This window comes from Odocoileus virginianus, chromosome 12 (assembly GCF_023699985.2).
Source record: "Odocoileus virginianus isolate 20LAN1187 ecotype Illinois chromosome 12, Ovbor_1.2, whole genome shotgun sequence".
NCBI lineage: Eukaryota > Metazoa > Chordata > Mammalia > Artiodactyla > Cervidae > Odocoileus > Odocoileus virginianus.
In genome coordinates this window covers 16,152,980-16,180,564 of record NC_069685.1, presented here as the reverse complement: position 1 = coordinate 16,180,564, position 27,585 = coordinate 16,152,980, and the positions used below count along the sequence as shown (strand labels likewise).

Sequence of the window (27,585 nt, the reverse complement as noted above, 5' to 3'; positions counted from 1 at the left end):
TTCCCATACCAGGTATTGAACCTGTGCCCCCACAGTGAGAACCAAGTCTCAACCACTGGACTACCAGGGAATTCCCCAAACTGTATTTCTTATCTCAAAATATTTGCCTATAAAAATTTGTTTCCTTAGCCAAAATGGTTGTCTAACATAATTTCCCCTGCAAAGTTTTCAAAAGAATAATGCTATCACCATAGACAGGAACGGAAGTACAGAGATAAAAGCCACATTTGAGTATCCATGAATTTTATTTGTTCACATTTATCCTATTTGAGGTTAACACTACATCACTGGACAGTTTAAAAAAATCATTCTGTAAACAAAATTAAAAACAGCAGCAACAGCTAAAAATAAAGACACAACGGATTCTAAAATAAAGGAATGTATTGGAAGGAATATTCTGAATATGCAAAGAAAATGTGATCATGATTATGAATTCAACAATAAGAAGAAAAGAACTCCAACATCTGTAAAAGACAAAACTGTAACAGTAATAAAAAAGAAGCGAAAATACAAAGTGCAGGTGCGAGTTTCATTTCCAAGTCCATTCAGTAAATAGAGCATACTATTCTCTTATATAAAGTGTCAAGTTCCGCTTTACACATTCAGTTACGTGATCTTGCAGATTTTTTTTCATTTTACATTATCTCTACATTGATTTAACTGGAAAGATGGTCATATGTGATACACGGTATGATTTCTTGAACCTATGGAGAGCACGGAAATGGTAAAGTTTATTGTTTTATTTTTTGCTTTATTTGCAATGAGTAACAAGAAGCTGAAAATTCAGTATAAGAAGCATCAGTACTTTTACTCTTCCCCCACCCCCACCCCACCCCCCAAATTCTGGGTCCTCTTTATCATTTCTGTTGCCACTTTCAGATTCTCTGTCACAAAAGACTGTTCATTTCCCCCTGAATTCCGGCCAGCTGACTTAAATCATCAGTTTTTCAATGCAATTTGGTCCAGTATTTGCCCAAATTGATCAAATAGAGGTGTTATTCTGGCATCACATAAAAATCACTTATACTTTCCTAACTGCTTAGAACCTCAGTTGAGAATGCCTGCAGAATATGCTTTTTGAATAGAGGACTTTTATGAAATATATTTCAAATCTTAAAAAATAGCTTTAATGCTCCCTTAAAGGGTATAGAATTTACCCCAGCTGACAATGCCTATTCCATTTAAGAACATTCTCTCTATGGCATCTCACTTTCCTTACGGTTCTTAGTTTTATTTAAAAAGCCCAAATACACAACGGCTGCTGCCTTATTTAGCATTTAAACAGCACTATGTATACAGCTCAACAGCAAGATTAAGAAGTTATAAATACATACATATCACAGACAGAGTCATCTTTTTTTTTGGAATTCACTGCATTCTGGTAAATCCCCCTACCCCCAACAAGAGAGCGGTACTGTACCTACATGGAGGTGTTTAAGTATTTCTCCAACAGCTTTTCATTGTATTATATTATGAAAACACTAGGCTTCAAGCCGGGTACTAATAAATATTTAATTTAAAAGGAAGACTGAAGCCCCAACACAGAACATAAAAAAGACCCCGCCCCCCACCCCCCACCTTCCCGGTCCCCAGAGAAGGCGCCGGATTCAGCCGGACAAGGCCGAGATCTCATAGTCACTGACGGAGGTGAGGGGCTTGCCCATCATCCGGATGTTTTTTGCACTGGTGATCCTGGCCATCATGCACACGGGCTTGTCAAAGTACTTCACCAGGGCCGGCTCGGTCAGGAGAGAGGCCAGGAACTGTTCGAAGGTGATGGCCCAGTCCCGGTCCAGGCTGGTGCTTCGGGGCAGCGCCGCTGTGCCTTGGCCGCTGCGCACCAGGACCGTGTCCTCGCCGATGTCCTCGCAGTGGAGCTTGTCCTCCTCGTGGGAGCCGGCGCTCAGCACCGAGTAAGAGGACATGGAGCTGTCGTCCTTGGTGTCGTCGTCCGAGATGAGCATGGAGGAGCAGGCCCCGTGGTCCCGGGGCGAGGAGTCCTCCAGCTTGATGTCCTCCATCTGTCCGCCCAGGGAGTGCTCCTCGCCGGCCCCGGCCAAGCTGGCCGGCAGGGGCTCCACGGCTTCGGGCGCGTAAGGCGGGCTCGGCCCTTTCTTGGGGAAGAGCACGCTGCCGGGGAGGCCCTGGTGGCCGGCCGGCCCGCTGCCCCCGCCCCCGCCCTCCTTGGCAGGCTGCGGGGCGAAGAGCTTGCCCACTTCCCCAATCTCCAGCAGGAGGCTGGTCACCGCGGCCGTGGCGTGGTACAGCTCCTGCTCGTTGGGGTCCTCGCTGAACATGTTGTACATCGTCTTACACAGCTCGATAAACTGCCCCTGAAAAGTGACGGAGGAAAACACAAGACCATGACCACCTCATAGGGAGTACAGAGCCAGGACCCAGGTGGACTGAAAGGCCACTTAATATCAGGGCTCCTGAAAGATCCCAGAGAAGTCCTATTGTAGGGTGGATGGATGTGCAGGTTTAAAGAGATGGACGGTGGATTTAGTCTCTTTATTGAGTGTGTGCTAAGTCGCTTCTGTCATGTCTGACTCTTTGCAACCCTATGGACTGTAGCCCACCAGGCTCCTCTGTCCATGGGATTCTCCAGTCAAGAACACTGGAGTGGGTTGCCATTTCCTCCTCCAGGAGATCTTCCTGACCCAGGGGTTGATTGGCATCTCCTATGTCTCCTGCATTGGCGTGTGGGCTCTTTACCACTAGCTTTATGACTGTAGTCAAGCAAGATTTGAACCTGCAGAGGGAGATGCAAATAGATTTCCTCTTGGTCACAACTACAGGTCTCTTTATTAGTGGTTCCTCTATTATACAAATGTTAACTCTTTTATCCTTTCTTGCAGACTTTTAATTGTAGACCTCATCTTATTTCATGCCTATACACTTCAGCATATGGCCCAAGTTTTCCAAGTTTAGCTCAAACCCTCTCTCCCTTGACACATCTGCTGGTGTCCCTGGCGAGAAGTCATGTTTTCTACCTCCACCCAGATAATTTATCTGTTCTGTTAATAAAAAGCATTTTCATCCTGTATTTTAAATTATTTACATTGTTTTATCTTATTCATTATATTTCAGCTGTTAAAGGGGGAAAGGTCAGACACCTATTTATAGCTGGGTACAGTGGTTTGAAAACGGCATCAGCTTGTCTTTTGAATATCTGATGGTATTTTAAAATGTTTTTTGGCATACCATGAGGCTTATGGGTCTTAGTTCCCCTATCAGAGATTGGATCTGTGTCCCCTGCATAGGAAGCACTGCTGGGGTGCTTAACCACTGGACTGTCTGGGAAGTCCCTCTGAGGGTTTTTTTTTTTTTTTTAACTTTTTTTTGGTATTAGGGTACAGCTGATTAACAATGTTGTGACAGTTTCAGGGGAACAGCAAAGGGACTCAGCCATACATGTACATGTATCCATTCTCCCCTACACTTCCCTCCCACCCAGGCTGCCACAGCACATTGAGCAGAGTTCCATGTGCTATATAGTAGGTCCTTGTCAATGATCAATTTTAAATGTAGCAGTGTGTACAAGACCATCCCAAACTCCCTAACTATCCCACCCTCCTCCTGCCCCCACCATCCCAGTGACTGTAAGTTTGTTTTCTCAGTCTGTGAGTCTCTTTCTGTTCTGTAAGTAAGTACATTGGTGTCGTTTCTTTTTAGATTCCACATATAAGGCATGTCGTATACTTCTCCTTCTCTGTCCGAGTTACTTCACTCAGTATGACAGTCTCCAGGTCCATCCATGTGGCTGCAAATGGCCTTATTTCACTCTTTTTAATGGCTGGGCAATATTCCACTGTATATAGGTATTACATGTTCATTACCCATTCCTATGTTGATGCACACTGAGGTGGCTTCCATGTCTTGGCTACTGTAAACAGTGCTGCATGAACACTGGCGTGGTGCATATATCCTTATGGATGATGTTTTTCTCTGGATATATGCCCAGGAGTGGGATTGCAGGGTCTTATGGTAGTTCTAGTTTTAATTTTTTTCAGGAACCTCCATACTGTTCTCCCTAGTGGCTGTACCAATTTACATTCTCGCCAGCAGTGTAGGAGGGTTCCCTTTTCTCTGAGGGTATTTTTAATGACTGGGCTGAGAATGCATGTAATCTCAAAACACCACAGTATTTTGTGGTTCCCATTTTCTGAGGCGGTCATTTCCTCATAACAGAGCATACTGTAAATGCACAAAAGCATGCACAAAATACATCTGAACAGGTACTAAATAAGTGCTCCGCGTTACCACTATCCTTGAGGGGTACTTACTCTACATTTATCTATGACTGAAAACAGAGCCTCAAGGTTTAAAACGAATGAATCGTGCTGTTTAGCACTCACCTGATTCAGTTTTGGTAAATCCTTTGCATTCTTTGCTTTGGATTTATTTTCTGGAGTCCAGAGTCTCAGATAATTACGATTTTCTTGAGAATTCGCCCTCTTCCCTAAAATCCAAATGCCAAGAAATTAGTGTTCAAAGGTCAAGAAGCAACTGTTGAGCCAGCAGTAAAGGAAACACAGAGGAGAGGAAGTCTGTACCTCTGTCCGGCTTTAAACTCACGGTAACAAAGCCATCATCTGCATTGGGTTTGCTTCTGCTGTCCAATCCAACCACTGCCAAGAGAGTTAGAAAGAAGAAAAGGAGAATGTTACATGATAAACCCGCAGATTTACTAGCATGGGTAAGAGAAAACAGAAACACCTCTAGGTGGGGTTGACTGCTAGCAATGTGAAGAGTGCTGTTGGATAAAGCACTATGCTGAAAGGTTTACCACTAATGCTCACTAAATCCTTACTGTGCCCAAGGTGACAGCTCTCACCTCCCACGTTCCCACAAGGACCCTGAGGCTCCCAGATACACGAAGCTGCTGGAGGTCATCTAGACAGAGCTAGCATCCTGACCAGAGCTCCTGCCTGTAACACGTATGTCAATAAGAAGACTGCGTCTGCCTCCCACTCCTCTCCACTCAATCACTCAGGTGCTCACAGTTCAAAAGCAGGTCTGAGCTGTGCTTCCTTAGGGGCTGGAAGATTTAAGAGGCAAAAGGACCCAGGAACAACTCACGCTGACTTTCGAACAGGTGAAGTCAGGAAGCTGCCATAATGATGAAGTAAATAATGCATGGCAGCAGCAAGTGGAAAGATGCTGTTGAGATTCACACGTGGCCAAACAGGACAAGTTCACATATTAATCTGGAGGTATCCCCAGTAAGCCAGATCATGTCTGGGTAGACCTAACAACCACACAGAGCAGGGGTCGGCAAGCTTTCTCTGTGAAGGGCCAGATGGCAAATATCTGAGGCGATTCTATCACTGCAGTGTGAGAACAGCCATAGGCAACATATAATTGAATGAGCTTGGCCGTGTTCCTGGCTCTGTTCCAATAAAACTTTATTTCTTTGCAGTAACATTTACAGTTTATATTAATTTTTTAATATACATTTTATATTATCACAGGCCATACAAAGAGGTGGTGGGCCAGATTTGGTCCAAAGTTTGCTGACATCTGTTACAGAGTAGCATATCTGATAGAGATGCTAGTCTTGATTTTGAAGAGCAGCATAACAATAGGATGACATTTTTAATGAATGTCTCACCCTATCAAGGAGAGGGGAGCAAAGTTAATGCTCTACAGGTCATGCTTTTTCTTTTATTTGTTTATTTGGCTGCAATTGGGTCTTAGTTACAGCATGAAGGATCTTTAGTTGTGGCATATGGGATCTAGTTCCCTGACCAGGGATTGAACCCACGCCGTCTTCTTGGGAGCACAAAGTCTTAGCCACTGGACCACCAGGGAAGTCCCGGGCATACATGGTCCTTTTGATGGGCTAAAGTACCCACTCCCCAGCAGTTGCATGCATGCTAAGTTGCTTCAGTCATATCTGACTCTTTGTGACCCCATGGATTGTAGCCCACCAGGCTTGTCTGTCCATGGGGAAATTCTCCAGGCAAGAACACTGGAGTGGGAGGCCATGCCCTTCCCCAGGGTATCTTCCTGACCCAGCAGCTACTCAAGTTCAAAACTCTGAAAAGAAAATAGCCTCTTAGGCAACTGCATTCATATACTTCTTTGGCTGCCTAGCTTTAGAGGCAACTTGGTTTCCAACAACGGAGGGCTCTGTAGGACAAAAGCAGAGCGGCCCTGAGGAGGAAAAGTCACTTGCCATGTGTGCATTCTGGGGTGATATCTTCAAAGAAGTACTGAGTCGCTTCAAAAGCAGAATCTGGCTCGTCTTGATCGGAGGATGGCTCTGGAGAGAGAGGAGAGACAATTCTCACGTCGGCAGGGCCATGGCTCTGAACGTGTGCTTTAATTCTTAAAGAAGCGACACAGGGTAGGCACAGCAGTGAGGGGCCTGGAATACCTGCAGCCTCAGAAACCTTATAACTCCATCTGCCTTTATAACAACCCCTCACCAAAGGTCCCTTCACGGTTTCCTTTTTCGGAAACTTTCCTAAATCCTATGGGATGATGCTTCAAGGAACCAAATTTTAGATTATTCCCAAATCTACAGTTTTATCCTATCTCTATCCTTAGAGCCAATTCCCCTTCCTTCCTCCCTCTTTCCCTCTCTCTCTACTTTCTCTCTCTCCCTCTCTTCCTCTTTCTGTTTCCCTCCCTCCCTTTCTTTCTTTTTTAGTATTTGCTAGATATTTCCAACTGGTGGCCAACCCAGTTTAAACCTGAACTCAAAAACCTCCCTATATTTCCCACTGTCTCTGTCAGAGGTAAGACTGCTCTCCCTAGACTCAGGATTCCAGGAGTTACCAAGTGCTATTTACTTGTTCTCTTGCAAAAGTCTGCTCTATTACTGCAGCTCACACTTTGGACAAATGAATGACCACTGAACCAAGCACCTGCTGATTCAGGAACTCCTGTCAATAATACTGTTCAGTTTGTTCTTAGTGATCAATGAGTGATTTTTGTATATCAAAGAAGAGGCAAACAGGTCACACCAAAAAAGACATGAAGCCAGGCCAGGGTCACAGGTACACGTGCTGCTCTGCGCGGCTCACTTACCCGGGAGGACGTGCATTTTGTATAGGAGTTTGAGCTTCTCGGTGAGGTCCCCATGGCATGCAGCACCTAGAAGTCACACAAGTACCAACATGAAATGTACTGTGTGTGCTTGCAACAGCCCTGCCCCACGCCAAGGCTTAGTGTCCCCCTGAAGCATCAACCTTTTACAGCTGAAACCCAGATACTGTGTGGGATTGGTGTTAAAAGCTCTGGAATGAGGGTGTCTGGTTTCAAAGTCTTTGTATGGATACCATGTGCCCTTGGGACAGTGAACCTCTCTGGATCTCAGTTTCCCCTCTAGGAGGCAGGATGACAAATTAGAAGATTCTACCAGTGGTCTTGGCATCAGGACCCACGAAAGGGGAGAATGAAAGGTTCTGAGGCTAGCAGCTGGCACAAATTAAACGAGTGTTACTGATAAGAAGGGCTTCCCTGTGGCTCAGATGGTAAAGAATCTGCCTGCCAACTCAGGAGATGTGGGTTTGATCCCTGGGTCAAGAAGATCCCCTGGAGAAGGGAATGGCAACCCATTCCAGTATTCTTGCCTGGAAAATTCCATGGACAGAGGAGCCGGGGGGCTACAGTGCATGGGGTCGCAGTCGGACATGACTGAGCAACTAACAACACTACTGGTAAGAAAAGTTCAGTGACTGGGCCTCAGTATCACAATAATTGCTAGAGTTCAGAAATAATCTTGATACATGTTTTTAAAGTCTATTTAAAAAAAATTTAATTTTATTTGGTGCCATATCCTGCAGCATGTGGGGTCTTAGCTCCCCGAACAGCGATTGAACCCTCACCCCCTACACTGACAGCATCAGTTTTAACCACTGGACCTCTGGGGAAGTCCCTCAATACATGTTTGAGAGTGCTTCAATTCATTTTAGAAATCCTTTTTAGTTGCTTCTGGTCTCTTAAATATTTCTTCAGTTCAAATTAGCCTAACCTAGCTGCCATTAGCCAAGGCTATGGTTTTCCAGTGTCATATATGGATGTGAGAGTTGGACTGTGAAGAAAGCTGAGCGCCGAAGAATTGATGCTTTTGAACTGTGGTGTTGGAGAAGACTCTTGAGAGTCCCTTGGACTGCAAGGAGATCCAACCAGTCCATCCTAAGAGGAGATCAGTCCTGGGTGTTCACTGGAAGGACTGATGCTGAAGCTGAAACTCCAATACTTTGGCCACCTCACGTGAAGAGTTGACTCATCTGAAAAGACCCTGATGCTGGGAGGGATTGGGGGCAGGAGGAGAAGGGGGCGACAGAGGATGAGATGGCTGGATGGCATCACCGACTCGATGGACATGAGTTTGAGTAAACTCCGGGAGCTGGTGATGGACAGGGAGGCCTGGTGTGCTACGATTCATGGGGTCACAAAGAGTCGGACACGACTGAGCGACTGAACTGAACTGAACTGCTATTAAGGGCTTCCCCCGTGGCTCAGTGGTAAAGAATCGGCCTGCAATGAAGGAACCACAGGAGATGCAGATTCAATCCCTGGGTTGGGAAAATCTCCTGGAGGAGGGCATGCCAACCCACTCCAGTAGTCTTGCTTGTAGAATCCCATGGACAGAGAAGCCTGGTGGGCTATAGTCCATAGGGTCACAAAGAGTCAGACATGACTGAAAACCTTAGCATGCACACATCTCCCATTACATCACCACTGTTTCAATCCAAAGAATGTTGTTACTTTCTCCCTTAAAGTCAATAAGTATTTCAGGAATCAGAAAACCCTTTGCAAATACATGTTCTCAGAGTGAAGAGTTAAAGATGAATCAGATTTGGGAAAAGAGGAATCACAGGATCTGGACTCGTTGACAGGGACAGCAGGGATTATCTTGTCTGACCTCCCATGTCTACATCCACATAGGAGAGGATCCAGCACCTGCTTGAACATCCTCAGAGTCAGAGACGGGGAGCTCATCCCAACCAGAGGCATCTCATTCCACTAGGGAATTCTTGAAACACTGAAAGTGCTCCTGTCATTTTTACTTCAGTCAGGACCCTTAACCTGCAGACTCAGGTTCATCAAGTTCATGAACTGCACACAACATAAAATGTGTTCACATGCCAATATCATTTTGGGGGAAGAAAATTTCCACAGCCCTTATCAGATCTCAGAGATTATGACTCAACAAAAGATTTAGAACTATTCCTCTTCCTGACTCTTGAAAGTCAAATAGAATAGGTCTACTCCATCTTCATTGCCAACAATCCTTCAGATTTTAAGGACAGCTGTCCGGCTTCCCACCAGCTTATCTTTTCAAGGCAAATTTATATTCCCCAGGCTACACCTCTCTAAGTTTTTTTCAACTTTCTCATGTGACATGGTTTGTATACTCTTTTTTAATTTTTACTCACATCTACCTTATGTGTTAATGGGTCCATCAGTCTGCCTCTGGACAGACAGTTCCAGATGGGTCTTGTCCACCGTGGAAAAGAGTGGAACTGTTCTTGACTCTTCCCCTAATACAGCCTAAGTCTGCATTTGGCTGTTTGTACTGCATTCAGTCCAAATCCTCATTCTGGATTTGGACTACAAAGTCAACTAAAGCTCAAAATGTCTGCACACGGAGCTCACACTAATCATGAAAATAATGACGGACACTGGTGAACCATTCACTTTGTGAAGGACAGGAAAGCCTGACATGCCGCAGGCACTGAGCAACTGAGCAACAAGCAAACCCTATGCTCACGTCTTTCCATGTGCATCTCACTTTCTTCTCCCAAGAATTCTATGAGATGGACATAGCTATTATCCCAACTTTACAGATGAAAAAGGCCGGCCTTACTCAAGTAATGTGTTCAAGGCCATAAGCTATTAACAGCAAGTGGCAGGCCCAGGATTTGAACTCAGATTTGTCTGACTCTAGAAAGCATAGCTGAAACCACTATATGTATGTATATGCAGACATACAGTTCTTTTACAATCATTTCTTAAAATTTAAGACTTCTGGAGATTTTCCTGGTGGGCCACTGGTTAAGAATCCACTTGCCAATGCAGGGGAAAGGGGTTCGATCCCTGATCAGGGAAGATTCCCCATGCCTCTGAGCAACTAAGTCCCTGAGTCACAACTACTGAGCCCACAGTCCTAGAGCCCATGCTCTGAAACAAGAGAGTAGCCCCTGCTTATCACAACTACGGAAGGCCCCAGTGCAGCAAAAGACCCAGCACAGCCAAAAATAAGCAAAGAAATAAATAAATAGTTTTTTTTTAATGTCAGACTTCCAACTTATCCCTATCAATTTGTTATTACCAATCATTCCCTCCTCTACCATTATTTTTTTCCATCTTGTTTTTGTCTTTCAACATGCTGCCTGTCTCTTCCAGCTTTGGGTAACTGACACATTTAGCGTGCCTTCTCTACCTCGATAGTTTAAGTCACTGCCAGAGTCAGGCAGAGGGGGTTCATTAGTCACTGCAGAGACAACAATAACTAACACTTTCTGAGCCAGGCACTACTGTAGGAATGTGACTTGAATGACTTCTTTCAGTCCCGACAATCATTACTTTGTAGATGAGGCAACAGCCACAGAGGTTAAACCTCAAGCCCAGTGTGTAGAGAACTCTCCGTTAGAGGTCGTGCTTTGGGTGCAGGGTTCAGTCACGGAATCACCAGCTTCCATATCCCTCCAACTCTCCAGCGTCCAATGACCAGCTGCTTTGTGACATATGTGGCTTGTTTAGAAAAGCTGCCTTCCAGCAATACCGCTGAAAAAGGAGATCCAGCTACTGTGTGCCTTCAGATAGTAATCTCTTATCTCTAACTCCACAGAGACTTACCTGTTCACTAATTTCAGGGAGGATCTTTCTAGGGATGGACACTGAAATTACTGACCCATCTTCTCCAGAATTCTTTCTTTAGTTTCTTAAGACTTGAACAGAATTTTTCTTTCCTGGTCAACTTGTCTATCTCCGTAGGTGTAATCGACCCGCATGACTGACTACAGCTCTGAGCCTCCTCCCAGCGATCTAGGTGGAGTTTACTTTGTTCTAAGAACTCAACTGCATTTTAAGAAGCCTAAGTACTCTTCTCCAGGATTTTCACTATCATGGACAGCAAGCATCTCTTTCCTTTTCCCAAGATTTTGAAGAGTATGTGCCTCGCTGGGGTTTGACTAAGCTTAAATAAATTATATATTTATATTGATTCCTGTCACTTTCTACACGTTGGTATTTTCATCCTGAATATCTTTGCCAGAAGCAGATTTACCCCACAACAAATGGACCATAAGGTCATTTTGCCATAAAAGATAAAAAAAATTACTGGTTGATGGTTACATTACACTGGAAAACCAGATATCAATTTTTGCAAATCCATCAGCAAGCTAATCTAAGCCAGACTGTTTTCACCATTTTCAAGAAACTTATATACCCATCAGGGATCACACAACCATTTTTTTTTCGGGGGGCAGGAGGAGCTTAATTCTCCTTTTGCCATCAATGTCTAATACTGTGTTATAAACGTGGTAAAGACAGCCTGAGAGGAGAAGCTGTCATACCCAAATTAGCTAAAGAATCAATTATTAGTGCTCTTGAAGGTCACTGTGAATTAGCAGCCACTTCTTTTATATCTGCCATAGCTTGGTAAACTTCTAGTTTTGACGAGTTAGGGGGATGACTATGCTCAAAGTTCAGTTCAGTTCAGTTGCTCAGTCACATCCGACTCTTTGTGACCCCAGGGACTGCAGCACTCCAGGCTTTTACGTTCATCACCAGCTCCTGAAGCTTGCTCAAACTTGTGTCCATCAAGTCGGTGATACCATCCAACCATCTCATCCTCTGTTGTCCCCTTCTCCTCCTGCCTTCAATCTTTCCCAGCATCAGGGTCTTTTCCAGTGAGTTAGTTCTTTGCATTAGGTGGCCAAAGTACTGGAGCTTCAGCTTCAGTCCTTCCAAAGAATATTCAGTTGATTTGCTTTAGGATGGACTGGTTGGATCTCCCTGCAGTCCAAGGGACTCTCAAGAATCTTCTCCAACACCACAGTTCAAAACCATCAATTCTTCAGCACTCAGCTTTCTTTATGGTCCAACTTTTACATGCATACATGACTACTGGAAAAACCGTAGCTTTGACTAGACGGACCTTTGTTGGCAAAGTAATGTCTCTGCTTTTTAATATGCTGTCTAGGTTGAGCATAGCTTTTTTTCCCAAGGAGCAAGCGTTTTTAAATTTCATGGCTGTGGTCACCATCTGCAGTGATTTTGGAGCCCAAGAAAATAAAGTCTGTCACTGTTTCCACTGTTTCCCCATCTATTTGCCATGAAGTGATGGGACTGGATGCCATGTTTATCAAAGGATTTACAAACACTGACTTGTTATCCTTTTCTAGAGTCGTGACTGTCAACTAGTATTTTTACCTCTCATGTTAAAATGGCCTTATGGCCAGTTAGCTGTATAGCAAAACTGGTTGCAGCAAAGATGCTTACGGCAAAAATTCCTTGACCCCTTTCTACACGTAGAATCTTTCTTTTTTTGTCTCCTTACTTTGTCCATAGGTCATTAAAAAAAAAAAAATCTCCCTTTTGATAGATACCAGTGATACTAAGTAGTTACTTTGGAACTGAAAAGATCAGGAGAGAGTCAAAAGTCTCTAGCCTTGTCCAGATTGTTTCACATTTTTATTTTATTTTGGTCACTTTTAAAAAATTTTTTATTTTTATATTTTTATTTTTTGGGCCATGTTGCGTGTCACATGGGATCTTAGCTCCCTGCCCGGGGATCGAACCTGCACCCCCTGCAATGGAAGCTTGGCGTCTCAACCACTGGACCACCATGCAAGTTCCTTTTTTCACTTTTTTAAAAAGCAGAATGTATTTACGCATTATTTGTGCAATTAAAAATTAATACCTCCTCCTTCCCTAAAAAAAGAAAAATTGTTTGCTGTCCTTAAGCACAGAATAATGAAAAAGGATGTGCTTCTGAGACAGACTTTGTCTGAATCCTGGGCCCAGCATGGACAAACCATGCCTGTCAGTTCAATAGCAGAAATATTCTGACTTGCTAAAAACGAATGTTCCAGCATGTTGGTTAACTTCTCTGAGCCACCACCTCTTTAACTGAAAGTGAGGATATTAATAGTAAGCACACAGACAATAAAGCATCATAGCAAGTGCACAACCCTGCTTCCAGGGTGCCTGAGTTCAAACACCAGCTTTGCAGTTGTGTGCCTTATGTGAATGAAATGCACATAAAGTCTGAGAGCAAAGCCTGGCTGAGTAAGTGCTGTATAAATGTTAGCTGTCAACACTCTTGTGTGCTTCTGTCCTCCTGCTCAGTTCCGTCTGACTCTGCGACCCAGTGGACTGTAACCCTCCAGACTCCTCTGTCCATGGGATTCTCCAGGCTGCCAAGCCCTCCTCCAGGGGATCTTCCTGACCCAGGGATCGAACCCATGTCTCCTGCACTGGCAGGCAGATTCTTTACCACTGAGCCACCTGGGAAGTATGGATCAATACTATTATCACCTCAAAGGTCTGTGTGGATTAAGTGATAATGTTCAAGTTCTAAAGCATCACAATGGTGCCTATGCTTAATAAAGGCTAGTTTCCTCCATGTAGCCCTTTTGAATGATGTAGCTGAGTGCTTTCTGCAAATAGTTTTTACTTATCTAAGGCAACCTCACCTACTCCCTTTTGTGTTTTTAACATCCATCAGTTTCCTCTGGCCTTTAAGCCTTCTGAGTCATTATTCTTTATGATTTAGGGTGCTTTCTGGAATCATTGTTGGCTCTATGCCTGATGCCTTCATGATTCCTTGGGCACATATCACTTTCAAGTGCATGGACCATGTCAGAGTGTGGCACAGTTAGAATTAAAAATTTTTTTTCCTTCCTATTTAATTCTGGCAGCCCGACATAATGCCTGCTACATCCACAACCTCATGTCAGATGAAGCTCGACCACCACATTGCTTTTCTTGCTCAAATATTAATGCAAAAAGCCCAGTGGAATATAGGGCAGTAAACAGATCAGACAGCGAGGCTGACAGGCAGAAACCTGTGATGCTTGCCGGGTGTGGGTGGGCATTCTGAGGAATGGACACGTTTCCTCCCCACAAAATGGAGAGAAAAGACTTCCACTAGACTGCAGAGCTGTTCATTTTATTTAGCCTTTTATCTAATTATGAAATGTTTCATAAAATTTTATGAAATATATCATATGTAGGATAAATATATGTTGGGACAAGGAAAAGCTATCCATATCCAAACATTTCTTCTTCCCTCATCAAGTTATCATGGTCTGTGATTTTAGGGTTTAAGTTGGTATTCTTGCAAATTGCATGATAAAGTATATTAACTAGTGTTGAAGACTATCTGCGGGCTGGTGGCTCAGATGGTAAAGAATCCATCAGCAATGTGGGAGACCCGGGTTTGATCCCTGGATTGTGAAGATCCCCTGAAGAAGGGCATGACGACCCGCTCCAGTATTCTTGCCTGGGAAATGGCTTGGACAGAGGAACCTGGAGGGCTATAGTCCATGGGGTCACAAAGAGCTGGACACAACTGAGAGACTAACTAATGTAGAAGGTAATGATTTAATCACATGATACATCCATTAACTACAAACAGATTTACAAGCAGCTTGCGAACCTTAAAATGTGCTCCTCCGTCCCGTAAGCCCTGCCTTCTGAGGAAAGCAGGGCTGTGGTCCCAAGGGCAGCAGGGAGGACCGTGGCGCTCACTGCCCCATCTCCCCCGATTTCCCCACCCCGATCCCCGAACTCAGGCAATCACGTCCTTACTCAGCCCCGAGACAAACTCTCGGAAGTTGATCAGAGAGTCTCCATTCTCATCTAATAACTGGAATAAGCGGGAGGCCAGCACGTCAGAGTGAGTCCCGCAGGCCCAGGGAAAGAGCAGAGCAAACATGCCCTTGAACTGCTCCAAGTCGATGCGATACTGCTCGAGGTAAGGCAGGCTGGGGTCATGCCGGTCCAGCGCATTGCTGCTCCCGCCCCAGTAGCAGCTGGTTAGATGTTCCGCCTGCAGAATTGAAGAACAGGATGATATGGGAGGCTGCATCTCACAGCAAATACCAGCAAGAAAGGCCTTCCTCAAATCTGGGAAAAGGCTTTAGGTCACGCGTCTGCATGTCCTGGGGCAGTGGGGGCCGGGCACCCTTGGCTTCTCTTTTACATTTATCTCCACCTGACCGCCTCCCGCCCATCCATGGCAACCATCTCCGTGTTTATATCTGGCATGAAAAACCCGTTTCAATTATTGGAGTAGGTGAAGAAAGAAAGAACCTCTCCTTCACCATTTTCTCCCCCTGCCACCCCCACACTCACAAGCATTTTAAGAAGTAATTCCCATAAAGACAAACAAAGACTGTTTTACAAGAAATACATAGAGTGTTAACCTGAAGAGTTAACCTGAATTACTGCCTGTAATTCAGGCAGTCTGATCACCTCCTGTCCTCTGTGAGGATGGTAGAGCCCAGAGGGTAAGTGGCTTCCACAAGTCACCTAACCAGTTAGTCAAAGCCGAATCATAATGTGATTCTGGGTTTCCAAACTCCTAGTTTAGTGTCCTGTAAACCCCTGCCTCCTAGTCACCAAGATCACATAACTTTTACCCTGCATGTATGCTAACACATGTTAACTCGCTTGAGTCATGTCAGACTCTTTGCGACCCTATGAACCGTAGCTCGCCGGGCTCCTCTGTCCATGAAATTCTCCAGGCAACAATACTGGAGTGAGTTGCCATGCCCTCCTCCAGGGAATCTTCCCAACCCAGGGATCGAAGCCATGTCTCTTTCATCTGCTGCACTAGCAAGCGGGTTCTTTACCATTAGCACCACCTGGGAAGCCCAAAGATTATCCTAGTCATCCAGCACTGAGGCTACAAGCACGCAGTCCCTCCTGTTTTGTGCATCTGAAAATAGCGTCAGGAAAATTATGAGCAGGAACCACTAGGGCGGAGGAGGACAGAGATCCAGCTAAAGGCTTCCTGTTTCTGTCCTTGGAAACAAGGCAGCCTCTTTATTCAGGAGGTCATATTGATTCTGGCAGAAACACATGCCCATTCTAGGAAGACCGCAAAGATGAAGCATCTAATAGAAAGGCCAGTAAGAAGCCTCCAGTCCCCCTAGGTAGAGGTTTACAGTTAGCAATGAATGGTAGGCTGGGGAGACAGAGAGGCATCCAAAGGGAGACTTTATTTTTACTTTATTTCCTGCTGTACTGACTATTTCATTATAAGCATGTATAAATACTGCAATAGCAAAAAGCACTCTCACGCCAGATTGTTCCCCCTTGCCTGGGGGTTCTGAGGAGGAGGAGTCAGTGGTGAGTGTGCAGTACTTCAGTGTTGTTCTCACTTAGAACAGAGCAAAGACCAGTGTGCTTGTCCTCATTGTTTCCTGGGAATTGTAGCTACTAATCCAGCAAAGAGAGGAGTGGGAGTAGGCAAGAGAGGAGGAAGGAGAGGTGTCTCAGGGCAGCTTTGGGAGAACAAAGGAAGTGTGTCAAGTCCACTAGGCTTGGGGGCTGCACTCAAGTGCTGCCGGCTGGCGGGGGTTGGGTGGGGCGCAGTGGAGGAGCACGGTGATGATGGTGAGGTTGGGGGACGGAGGCAGAGGCTGAGGCTCGAGGGGTGCCCCGGGTGGAGCTGTACTCCGACGTCATGCCCAGCAGCCCCGTGGGCGGAAAGGAGTTAGTGATACGGCCCCACAGGAACGGTCCCCTTTTACCGGAGCTCCATCAGTGGATAAAGGTTACCCAAAGCACTGCCTCCTAACTAAAGCACCCATGTTCCTCTAGAACTGGACCTGAATGTGCTGCAGGCACATTCATGGTGCTCACAGCCACCAGGAAATGGCAAGTCACGCAGACCATGTCCCTCTCCTTTGATGAGACCCCCTACTCCATCATTTGGGCACTAGGGACCCAAGACTGAAAAAGGACTAATTTACAAAGAGTTCAAGTAAGGCCCAGGGGCCGTGAATCACATTTTCTACCAAATCTCCCTCAGGGTGTCAGTCTTCACCTTTTTCTATCAAGTTTAGCCCAAAGCCCAAGCAGAAAACTGTGGGAAACAAATGTCTCTTTCCTTTGTATCTGAAGGAGATCCCCCAGAAATTGACTTCATAAAAGACTGGAGTCTGGCAGTGTGTCTGACATGGTAATACCTCCATAAATGTTTAAGCCAATGAAAAGTGTTCAAAAAACTCAAGAAAGATCTGAAGTCTTTGTCTTGGGTTGCCATCACCAACTCAATGGGCATGAGGCTGAGCAAACTTCGGGAGATGGTGAAGGACAAGGAAGCCTGGCATGCTGCAGTCCATGGGGTTGCAAAGAGTTGGACACGACTGAGTGGTTGAACCAAACTGAGTACCCGAGAATCCTTCTCATCCCTGACACCAACCGAGGGTGTCAGGCTCTCTCTTGGGGCTCTCAGAAGACTTGGGGAACTCCTGTTTGCCAACACACCTGACGGCAGGGTTTTGGAGTGTAAGGAGAGCTTTCTTCAGGCAGTATCCTTGGTGTACAAATGACACGCCTGGTGCTGGAGGTGCCCAGACCGAAGAGGGCAGGGGTCCCCAGGGAAGAAGATACAGCTTCAGTGATCTCAGCATCTTGGACTTCTGCACAGCCAGCCCTGGTCTTCCTCTTCGGGTGTGCCCCAAAGTCAGCCTCCTCTTTGGAATGTCACAGCCCTTCCCGGTACCTGTGCACGGTCTTGCTGCCTCTAGCTGCTCCTCCCCACTTCTGCATAGTTACCCTACATCCTGGCCCTACCCGTCCCCCACCCCCACTCTGTAAAGCAGATTTCTTCCAGTCTGATCTCAATTGGATCATTGTATTTTTTTCTTTCAATCCAAGTTGGATCATTGTATGTTTCCCTCTACGAAATGAAGAGGAATTCCCTCCTTATGGAAAACCAACTTAACATGGAGCAATTAGGCACAGTGCTTTACATATTTGAATAAAAGACTAATGAGATGGCACATGCTTGACTGCACCGTTAAGTGCTGAATGCAGCCTGCTGGGGGCGCTGTTGCCCAAACTGCGGGACCGCACAAAGCCATCAACCTCTCTGTGCCTGCCTCAGAAGCATGCATTGAAAACGGATCACTGAAAACGGATCACTGAATCACCTATGTATTCAACACACATGTTTGGAACACCTACTGGGCAGGGACACGAAACTAGATACTAGAGAAACAGAATAAATAAAACGGTGGTATTTTTTTTAAAAGCCTCCAGTAGCTAACAGGTAAATGGGAATATTAGCAAAAATATTCTCAGCTCTCACATTCTCCGTCTGGTCGTAAGATCTACTAGTGTCCAACTCAGATCTTTATGTTTGCCCCTTCTGTTCATTCCTATACTATCTTTGCCATCCTCAATTATCTTTAGTTCTGGAAATAAAAGCTCTATAATATACAAAAAACTAGCCAATTAGAGATTGTGATAAAATTGGTACCTGTGTAAAAGGCATCCTTTAAAACTTTTTCCTGGCAATTGTCACATTTTTACCTATGATGTTGGTAATGATAGTTACAACAAAAGTGGGTTTTTTTTCCCTAGAAGAAAAACAATTCTACACTGCTTCATTTAATGACAATATTTCCTTATTGAGGATTATGGGTTGACTTAGAAAAATCACAGAAATTTAAACAACTAGGCTTTCCCTTAGACATTCAAGCAGCTTTATTCTTATTCCAGCTACATATCTCTTCTTAAGGGTGCTTGAACATAGATTAATATAAGAAATTAAAATTTACAGAAGTTTCAAAAATAATTTAAACTTGATTGCCATCATTCCATTGAGTATTATAAAGTAACACCTTATTTTCTTAAGTCCAAGGAAACAGTGAAAATGCCACATGAAGTGGAAGAAGGCTAAAACATCAATTTAAATAAATTATCTTTATTTTTCATATTAAGTGCTCTATTTTTATACTCAACTCCATCTTCCTATTGAAGCTTGTTGACACACATGCTATCCCTTCACAATTTAACAGAAAAATCTAGGAACTAACTGAATTATTAGAGTGAACTCCTGGGCTTCCCTGGTGGCTCAGTGGTAAAGAATTCACCTGCCAATGCAGGAGACATGGGTTCAGTCCCTGGTCTGGGAAGATCCCACATGTCTTGGAGAAGCTGAGCCTGTGACCACAATTATTGGGCCTGCGCTCTAGAGCGGGGAGCTGCAAATACTGAAGTCCAAGTGCCCTAGAGCTTGTGCCCCATAAGAGAAGCGAGCGCAGAGAAAAGCCCTTATACCACAACCAGAGAGGAGCCCCACCCACCAACTAAAGAAAAGCCCACAAAGCAATGAAGACCCAGCACAGTCAAAAATTAAAAAAAAAAAAAAAAAGTGAACTCTTTTACTCCCTTCAGTGTACATGAATTTTCTTTGAAACTCACCTTGAAAAGAGCATAAAGTTCTTCTAGTTCATCAATGGTAAAGGACGTTTCAGTCACAATGGTTCGTACCTTATATAAAAAGAATAACACAGTGACTTTCACAAACTCAAAAATATCCTAATGGGAAACTGCCTGATTGTTTTCTTTCAAATCTGCTCAGTCTGTCAAGCAGGAATTGGAGTCAGTGGGGATACAAGGAAGGGTGGAAAAAGAAAGCCACATGCCATTTCTCAAGAGACTCACCACATTCCGTTTTGTAGTGTCTTCCAGCGTCTGGATCACCTTTAGTCTCTGTTTAAATCTCATCTGCTCAATCAAATCCGCCCGGATAGTTCCAAATTTCTGGAAAAAAAACAATATTGGTATTTCTGAGAAATCTGCTGGAGTACTTGGTGTCATGTCTGCAGGACCAATGGAGACAAATCCTGACACCAGGAGAAATTTCTTGCCAAATGATAGGGCTCTTAGACTATACCATCATTTACTGTATATCCTTTGTTTATTTTGAAGCCATTTAACAATCTTAAATAAATAACAGAAAATTCTCATGTTTCTTAGCATTGAAGTAAATCTCAAAGCCAAATTAGTCTTTCTCAAATCAACAGTTCATATGGGAAAAAAAAGTGAAAGTGTTGCTCAGTTGTGTTTGACTCTTTGTGACCCCATGGACTGTAGCCCGCCAGCTCCTCTGTCCATGGAGTTCTCCATGCAAGAATTCTGGAGTGGGTAGCCATTCCCTTCTCCAGGGGATTTTCCTGACCCACACGTTGAACCTGGGTCTCCTGCATTGCAGGCAATTCTTTACCATCTGAATCACCAGGGAAGCCCAGTTCATAAGCAAAGAGAGGGTTAAGTAAGGCTATAGGGACCCTTTGTGGATGAAATAATGCATGCAAGGAAGAACTTTCTTGACAGGAAGAAAGGAAGTGTATGAAGTCAACTACTCAACTGGGAGGTTGTTGGAAATGTTGGAATGTGGCTTCCTGTTCTGATCTCTAGCTCAACAGCATTTGTCTCTCGATGGCAGACACTCAGGACTAGCTACCTTTCCCAACCGAAGAAGCCTAGCATTGCCTGAATGTTTGAGATGTTAGCACTGGGGAGGAGGAGTCTTGGAGAGGAAATGCATATGACTTCCCTCTACATTCCTTTGCTACCTCTTATAAATCTATAATGATTTCAAAATAAAAGTGGATTTGGGGGGTTTGTTTTGCTTTTGGAAGTTATGGTGTAACATTTTACAACAGAAAAAGATGAAGCAATCTGAAAAGTAAGTGACAATCAGGGGCCTGAGAAATTCCCCTTGAGTTTAAGAATACTGTTGGCATAGACAGAGAGCACTGACTTTTGAAATTATGCTTGTCACACAGACTGGAAGTTGGCTCATCAACATCCATATGTCTGTTCTCCCTGCATGCAGAGAATTCAAAATTTCAGCGAGTACCCAGATGCTAAGCAAAAGACTACATTTCCCAGTGTCCCCTGCAGCTTGTTGTGCTAGGTGACTAGATTCTGGCCAACAGGATGTGAGTAGAAGTGATGTTGTTGTTCAGGTACTCTTTGTGACCCCAAGGATTGCAGCACTCTCGGTTTCCTTGTCCTTCACTATCTCCCGGAGTTTGCTCAAACTCATGTCCGTTGAGTCGATGATGCCATCCAACCACCTCATTCTCTGTCCCCGCTTCTCCTTCTGCCCTCAATCTTCCCCAGCATCAGGGTCTTTTCCAGTGAGTCAGCTCTTGAGTGCCCATTAAAGGAAAGAGGCACACCCATCCTATCTCCTTCCTGTGTGGATAAGACTTTTCTCAAGAGTGGATTAGATGGGGAGGGAGGTGGGAAGGAGGTTCAAGAGGGAGGGGACATATGTACACCTAAGGCTGATTCATGTTGATGTTTGGCAGAAACCAACACAATTCTGTAAAGCAATTATCCTTCAATAAAAAATAAATTTAAAAAAGAGTGGATTGGAAAGGGCCTGGGTCCCTGATGCTATTGAGCTCCACACGAGTCCTGAACTCCATGAGCATACTCAAAGCGAGAGAAAACTGAATTTCTGTCTTAACTCTATTTTGGGGCCTATGGTTATAATAGCCTAACCTGTGTTCCAACAAACACAAGAGCTAAAACTTACAAACTGATTAAGTGCTCGGCACAAATTTTGTTTTGTTTAAATTCCATTTAATCCCTTTCTCCTGGTTCTATTTATGCCTTACCAGCTACTCCTTTTCTGTCTCCTCTGCACACCCTCTCTATCTTGAATCCCTGGGCAGGTCCAGGGCTCAGTCTTTAGACCTCTACACACCTACATCCTAGGGATTCCCCTCACTGTTTACCACCTCTATTGTTCACACCCTGGTCCAAACCACTATTGTCTCTCTCAGAGGCTTAAAATGCACACACACAATGTGACAGTTGAGAGTTAAGTTTAACTGGGTAGAAAATGAGGGCTATAGTCTGGGAGACAACATTTCAGATAGCTCTGAGAAACTGCTCCTAAGAGGCAGGGGCAAGGCCAGCATATCTGATTTCGGTGAAGGGGGAGTACGTGCAATGAAGCATTTATTTTCTGCAGAAAGTTTCTGCTAGTCTCATAAAGGTTATAAAGTCATGTGGAGTTAGACACCACCGTGATGGAGTTTAGTGCTTTTCTAGATACGAGATGCACGAACTGGGCTCCTAAGATGAGCTCCTGAAAATATCTGACCTGTTTTGCCAGTTTTCCAGAGCACAGAGTGCCTCATTTCTGCTCTCCACCCTGAACTCCTTCCAGGTGTTGAAGGTCAGCAGCTGCAGCAGCTCACGATTTAATCCTTGTAGAGGCGGATGGCAAGTGTGTGTGTGTGCATGTGTGTGCCACATCCAGGCGGATGGCAAGTGTGCGTGCGTGTGTGTGTGTGTGTGATGTCCAGTTGTCAGCAGCTGCAGCAGCTCACGATTTAATCCTTGTAGAGGCGGATAGCAAGTAAGTGTGTGTGTGTGTGTATGTGTGAGACGTCCAGTCGCTCAGTCGTGTCTGACTTCTGTGGCCCCATAGACTGTAACCCACCAGGCTCCTCCGTCCATGGGATTCTTCAGGCAACAATACTGGAGTGGGTTGCCATTTCCTTCTCCAGGGGATCTTCCCAACCCAGGGTTGAATGCACACCACCTGCATTGGCAGGGAGATTTTTTTTTTCTTTTTACCACTAAGCCACCTGGGAAATGGTTTGAGAAGTGGTCCTTCTGAGCCTTGACACCACCCCCTTGCTCACAACTCCAGCGTTTTCACAGTTCACCAGGAGTCAAATTCCAAGTCTCCGCAGTGATTCCAAGGCCTACACCACTCCCCCTCCCTCAGCCGCCTCGCTGGTCGGCTGCAATACCCTTTCTCACGGCCTCAGGCACAGCGAGCTCTCGCTGCTCCCCTGGACATTACGGCAGCCCCACTGCCAGCCTGGGCCCGTGCGGCAGCCCCTTCTCCGTCGGGAAATGGCTTCCTTCAGACACAACCCGCTGGCTCCCCCAGGTCATTTGAGTCTCCGCTAGAGGTCACTTCACAGACACACAAACCCGAGAGAAGCAGCACGTCCCCAGCCTTTTAACCTGCTCTGTTCTTTCTTACTTGACTCTGCCACGGCCTGCTCTCGCCCCTTACTATGAGGGCACAGAAATGGAGTCTCAGCAAGTGCTCAGCGGGTGTTTACTGGACACATTGAACCCTGGGGGTAATTTCAGGAAAAGTGCTCTTCCTGGCTCCATTTCAGAGATGAGGGAACAGAAGCTCAACAAAAACCATCAACTTGCCCAAGCTCACGGAGCTGTGGTGTAAAGCCCAGTTTGAACACAGGCTGTCCGATTCTAGAATCTGCACCCTTGGAAGACTCCCCAGGGGTTCATCTCCCTGACTTGCTGCAGAGAGCAGTCAGTGTTCAACAAGGCCTTGAGTTGCCAGATTCAGTGAATAAAATATAGGAGATACAGGATGTCCAGTTAAACCTTTAACTCATATAAACAAGAGTGATTGTTTAAGTATGTCCCATGTGATGTCAGTCTTTTCTGTATCTTATCTGACAACACCAGAAATGGCATCTCTCTATAGGTTGTTCCACATGGTAGACTCTGAACCATGTAATTTATAATTTCCCCAAATTGGAGTCACCAGTGAAAAACCCTACCCTTCTAATGCTTTCTATTTCTATCTATTCAATATGTTTTTCCTGCTTTGAAAGAGAATTGCATTTTGACTCAGGTGTTCCTTCCCAATAGTTAAGACAAGAGTACACTGACATCTTAGAACTTAGACCAGTTACTTAGAACTTTCATCACTTAATGTGATCAGAGGGTCTTGATCTACAAATGCAGGGTTTATGGATGAATTTTCCCATCTTCAGAGAAGTGTCTTCTCAAGGCCGAGTCAGAATCCTCTCCACTCTAAAGAAGATATGGCCATTACTACCACTTAGAAGCCAGAATTAAAAAGTTGTTAGTAGGAGCTGCCACTAGTGATGAAAAATGTCATACTTAATTCACTCTGGGTTAAATCCTTGGGTGGGATTAAAACTCCCAAGAAAGGTAACTCTTTTGATCCTCATAGAAGAGTGGAAAGTATCCACTACAGAGCTCATGCTGAAGATGGAGGGGTGGGTTTACTTCAAACCAGGACACAGTCTGCCTTTGATCAACCAAGAAACATTACCTATGAGACAGAAGGAAGCTATTCTTGCACTACAACTGGCAGGGACATTAACAGCCCATGTCATCGGTCATCCTTACAATAACCTTGTGAATTAGTACTGTTACTTCTATTTAACAGATGAGAAAACTGAGGTTCAGAGAGGTTCTATAAGCCACCCAGAGTCCCACAGGGGCTGCACTGCAATTGAAGGTTCAGTCATTGGTTCTATAGCTCCACCACCTACTTTTCTAGCAAACAGAATCCAACAACATATTAAAAAGATCATACATCATGACCAAGTGGGCTTTATCCCAGGAATGCAAGGATTCTTTAATATCCACAAATCAATCAATGCAATATAACACATTAACAAATTGAAAGATAAAAACCATATGATCATCTCAATAGATGCAGAAAAAGCCTTTGACAAAATTCAACATCCATTCATGATAAAAACTCTCCAGAAAGCAGGAATAGAGGGAACATACCTCAACATAATAAAAGCTATATATGACAAACACACAGCAAACATTATCCCCAATGGTGAAAAATTGAAAGCATTTCCCCTAAAGTCAGGAACAAGACAAGGGTGCCCACTCTCACCACTACTATTCAACATAGTTTTGGAAGTGTTGGCCACAGCAATCAGAGCAGAAAAAGAAATAAAAGGAATCCAGATAAGGAAAAGAAGAAGTAAAACTCTCACTGTTTGCAGATGACATGATCCTCTACATAGAAAACCCTAAAGACTCTACCAGAAAATTACTAGAGCTAATTAATGAATGTAGTAAAGTTGCAGGATATAAAATTAACACACAGAAATCCCTTGCATTCCTACACACTAACAATGAGAGAACAGAAAGAGAAATTAAGGAAACAGTACCATCCACTATTGCAACAAAAAGAATAAAATACTTAGGAGTATATCTACCTAAAGAAACAAAAGACCTATACATAGAAAACTATAAAACACTGATGAAAGAAATCAAAGAGGACACAAATAGATGGAGAAATATACCGTGTTCATGGATTGGAAGAATCAATATTGTGAAAATGAATACACTACCCAAAGTAATCTATAGATCCAATGCAATCCCTATCAAGCTACCAACGGTATTTTTCACAGAACTAGAACAAATAATTTCACAAATTGTATGGAAATACAAAAAACCTCAAACAGCCAAAGCAATCTTGAGAAAGAAGAATGGAACTGGAGGAATCAACCTGCCTGACTTCAGGCGCTACTACAAAGCGCTACAGTCTTCAAGACAGTATGGTATTGGCACAAAGACAGAAATATAGATCAATGGAACAAAATAGAAAGCCCGGAGAAAAATCCATGTACCTATGGACACCTTATCTTCAACGAAGGAGGCAAGAATATACAATGGAAAAAAGATAACCTCTTTAACAAGTGGTGCTGGGAAAACTGGTCAACCACTTGTAAAAGAATGAAACTAGAACACTTTATAACACCATACACAAAAATAAACTCAAAATGGATTAAAGATCTAAATGTAAGACCAGAAACTATAAAACTCCTAGAGGAGAACATAGGCAAAACACTCTCCAACATAAATCACAGCAAGATCCTCTATGACCCACCTTCCAGAACATTGGAAATAAAAGCAAAAATAAACAAATGGGACCTAATTAAACTTAATTAAACCTAATTAAACTTAAAAGCTTTTGCACAACAAAGGAAACTATAAGCAAGGTGAAAAGACAGCTTTCAGAATGGGAGAAAATAATAGTAAGTGAAGCAATAGACAAAGGATTAATCTCAAAAATATACAAGCAACTCCTGAAGCTCAATTCCAGAAAAATAAATGACCCAATCAAAAAATGGGCCAAAGAACTAAACAAACATTTCTCCAAAGAAGACATACAGATGGCTAACAAACACATGAAAAGATGCTCAACATCACTCATTATCAGAGAAATGCAAATCAAAACCTCAATGAGGTACCATTACACACTAGTCAGGATGACTGCTATCCAAAAGTCTACAAGCAATAAATGCTGGAGAGGGTGTGGAGAAAAGGGAACCCTCTTACACTGTTGGTGGGAATGCAAACTAGTACAGCCACTATGGAGAACAGTGTGGAGATTTCTTAAAAAGCTGGAAATAGAACTGCCATATGACCCAGCAATCCCACTCCTGGGCATACACACTGAGGAAACCAGATCTGAAAGAGACACATGTACCCCAATGTTTATCGCAGCACTGTTTATAATAGCCAGGACATGGAAGCAACCTAGATGCCCATCAGTAGACAAATGGATAAGAAAGCTATGGTACATATACACAATGGAATATTACTCAGCCATTAAAAAGAATTCATTTGAATCAGTTCTAATGAGATGGATGAAACTGGAGCCCATTATACACAGTGAAGTAAGCCAGAAATATAAAGACCAATACAGTATACTAACACATATATATGGAATTTAAAAAGATGTTAATGATAACCCTATATGCAAAACAGAAAAAGAGACACAGATGTACAGAACAGACTTTTGGACTCTGTGGGAGAAGGCGAGGGTGGGATGATCTGAGAGAATAGTATTGTAACAAGTATACTATCAAGTGTGAAACAGATCACCAGTCCAGGTTGGATGCATGAGACAAGTGCTCAGGGATGGTGCACTGGGAAGACCCAGAGGGAAGGGATGGGGAGGGAGGTGGGAGGGGGGCTCAGGATGAGGAACACATGTAAATCCATGGCTGATTCATGTCAATGTATGGCAAAAACCACTACAATATTGTAAAGTAATTAGCCTCCAACTAATAAAAGTATTTAAAAAAAAAAAAATCCACCTGCCGGTGCAGGAGGCACAGATTCTATCCTTGGGTGAGGAAGATCCCCTGGAGAAGGAAAGGGAAACTCATACCAGCATCTGTGCTTAGAAAATCCCAAAGAGTTAGTTCCCCCAAGCCTGACCTTCAAAGAGCCCTCTATATTTTATACTTAATTAACCTCTGTTCCTCAAGTAGAAATGGACCCTGCAGTTTGCCAGGCAGGTCCAGGGACTGGCCATAATCAGACACAATGGAAAACATATAATGGCCCTTCCATTGAGAGCAAACAGACCCAACCTAAAAGGAAACTGTAAACTCCCAGGTTCCTGCCTAGCTATTTCCGGAGGATTTCTAAAGGAAAATGGGTTATGCAGAGGACTGGGCCGTGATCTCCTCTCCCCTGCCCCTTCGCCTTTTTGGAGGGGCTCTGACAGACTAGAATTCTGAAAAGAGCAAGCAAACAACGGCTAAGTAGATCCTCTCTCTTTGCAGTGGCTGCTGGGTGCCTTGCAAATCAATTAGTGGTTTCAAGACTTCCCACTAACCAGACTCTACTGGACCCATTGACCTCATGTCCATATGTACACCTACAAGTCCATCCACATTCTATCCAGACACACCCCCTTGGCTCTGGCTTTAATGCTGGGGAGCTCTCATCTGCCTCCTGACTCTGCCACTTTCTGTGTGCCTTGGGAGAATTGACTCAACCTCTCTCAAC

The 27,585-nt window shown here is 44.1% G+C and overlaps 1 protein-coding gene across 1 annotated transcript in view; it reads right to left on the bottom strand.

The window, feature by feature from the left end:
• Positions 1-226: 226 nt before the first annotated feature.
• TBC1D9 (TBC1 domain family member 9) overlaps positions 227-27,585 on the bottom strand; it is a 122,222-nt gene continuing 94,863 nt past the window's right edge. The window contains exons 14-21 of the mRNA XM_070474826.1: positions 19,654-19,752; positions 19,411-19,479; positions 14,779-15,019; positions 7,039-7,104; positions 6,182-6,268; positions 4,557-4,631; positions 4,359-4,462; positions 227-2,333 (exon numbers count right to left, since the gene is read on the bottom strand). Of these exons, the coding sequence (XP_070330927.1) occupies positions 1,608-2,333; positions 4,359-4,462; positions 4,557-4,631; positions 6,182-6,268; positions 7,039-7,104; positions 14,779-15,019; positions 19,411-19,479; positions 19,654-19,752 (1,467 nt within the window). The 3' untranslated portion in view covers positions 227-1,607. The remainder of the gene's footprint in view (positions 2,334-4,358; positions 4,463-4,556; positions 4,632-6,181; positions 6,269-7,038; positions 7,105-14,778; positions 15,020-19,410; positions 19,480-19,653; positions 19,753-27,585) is intronic.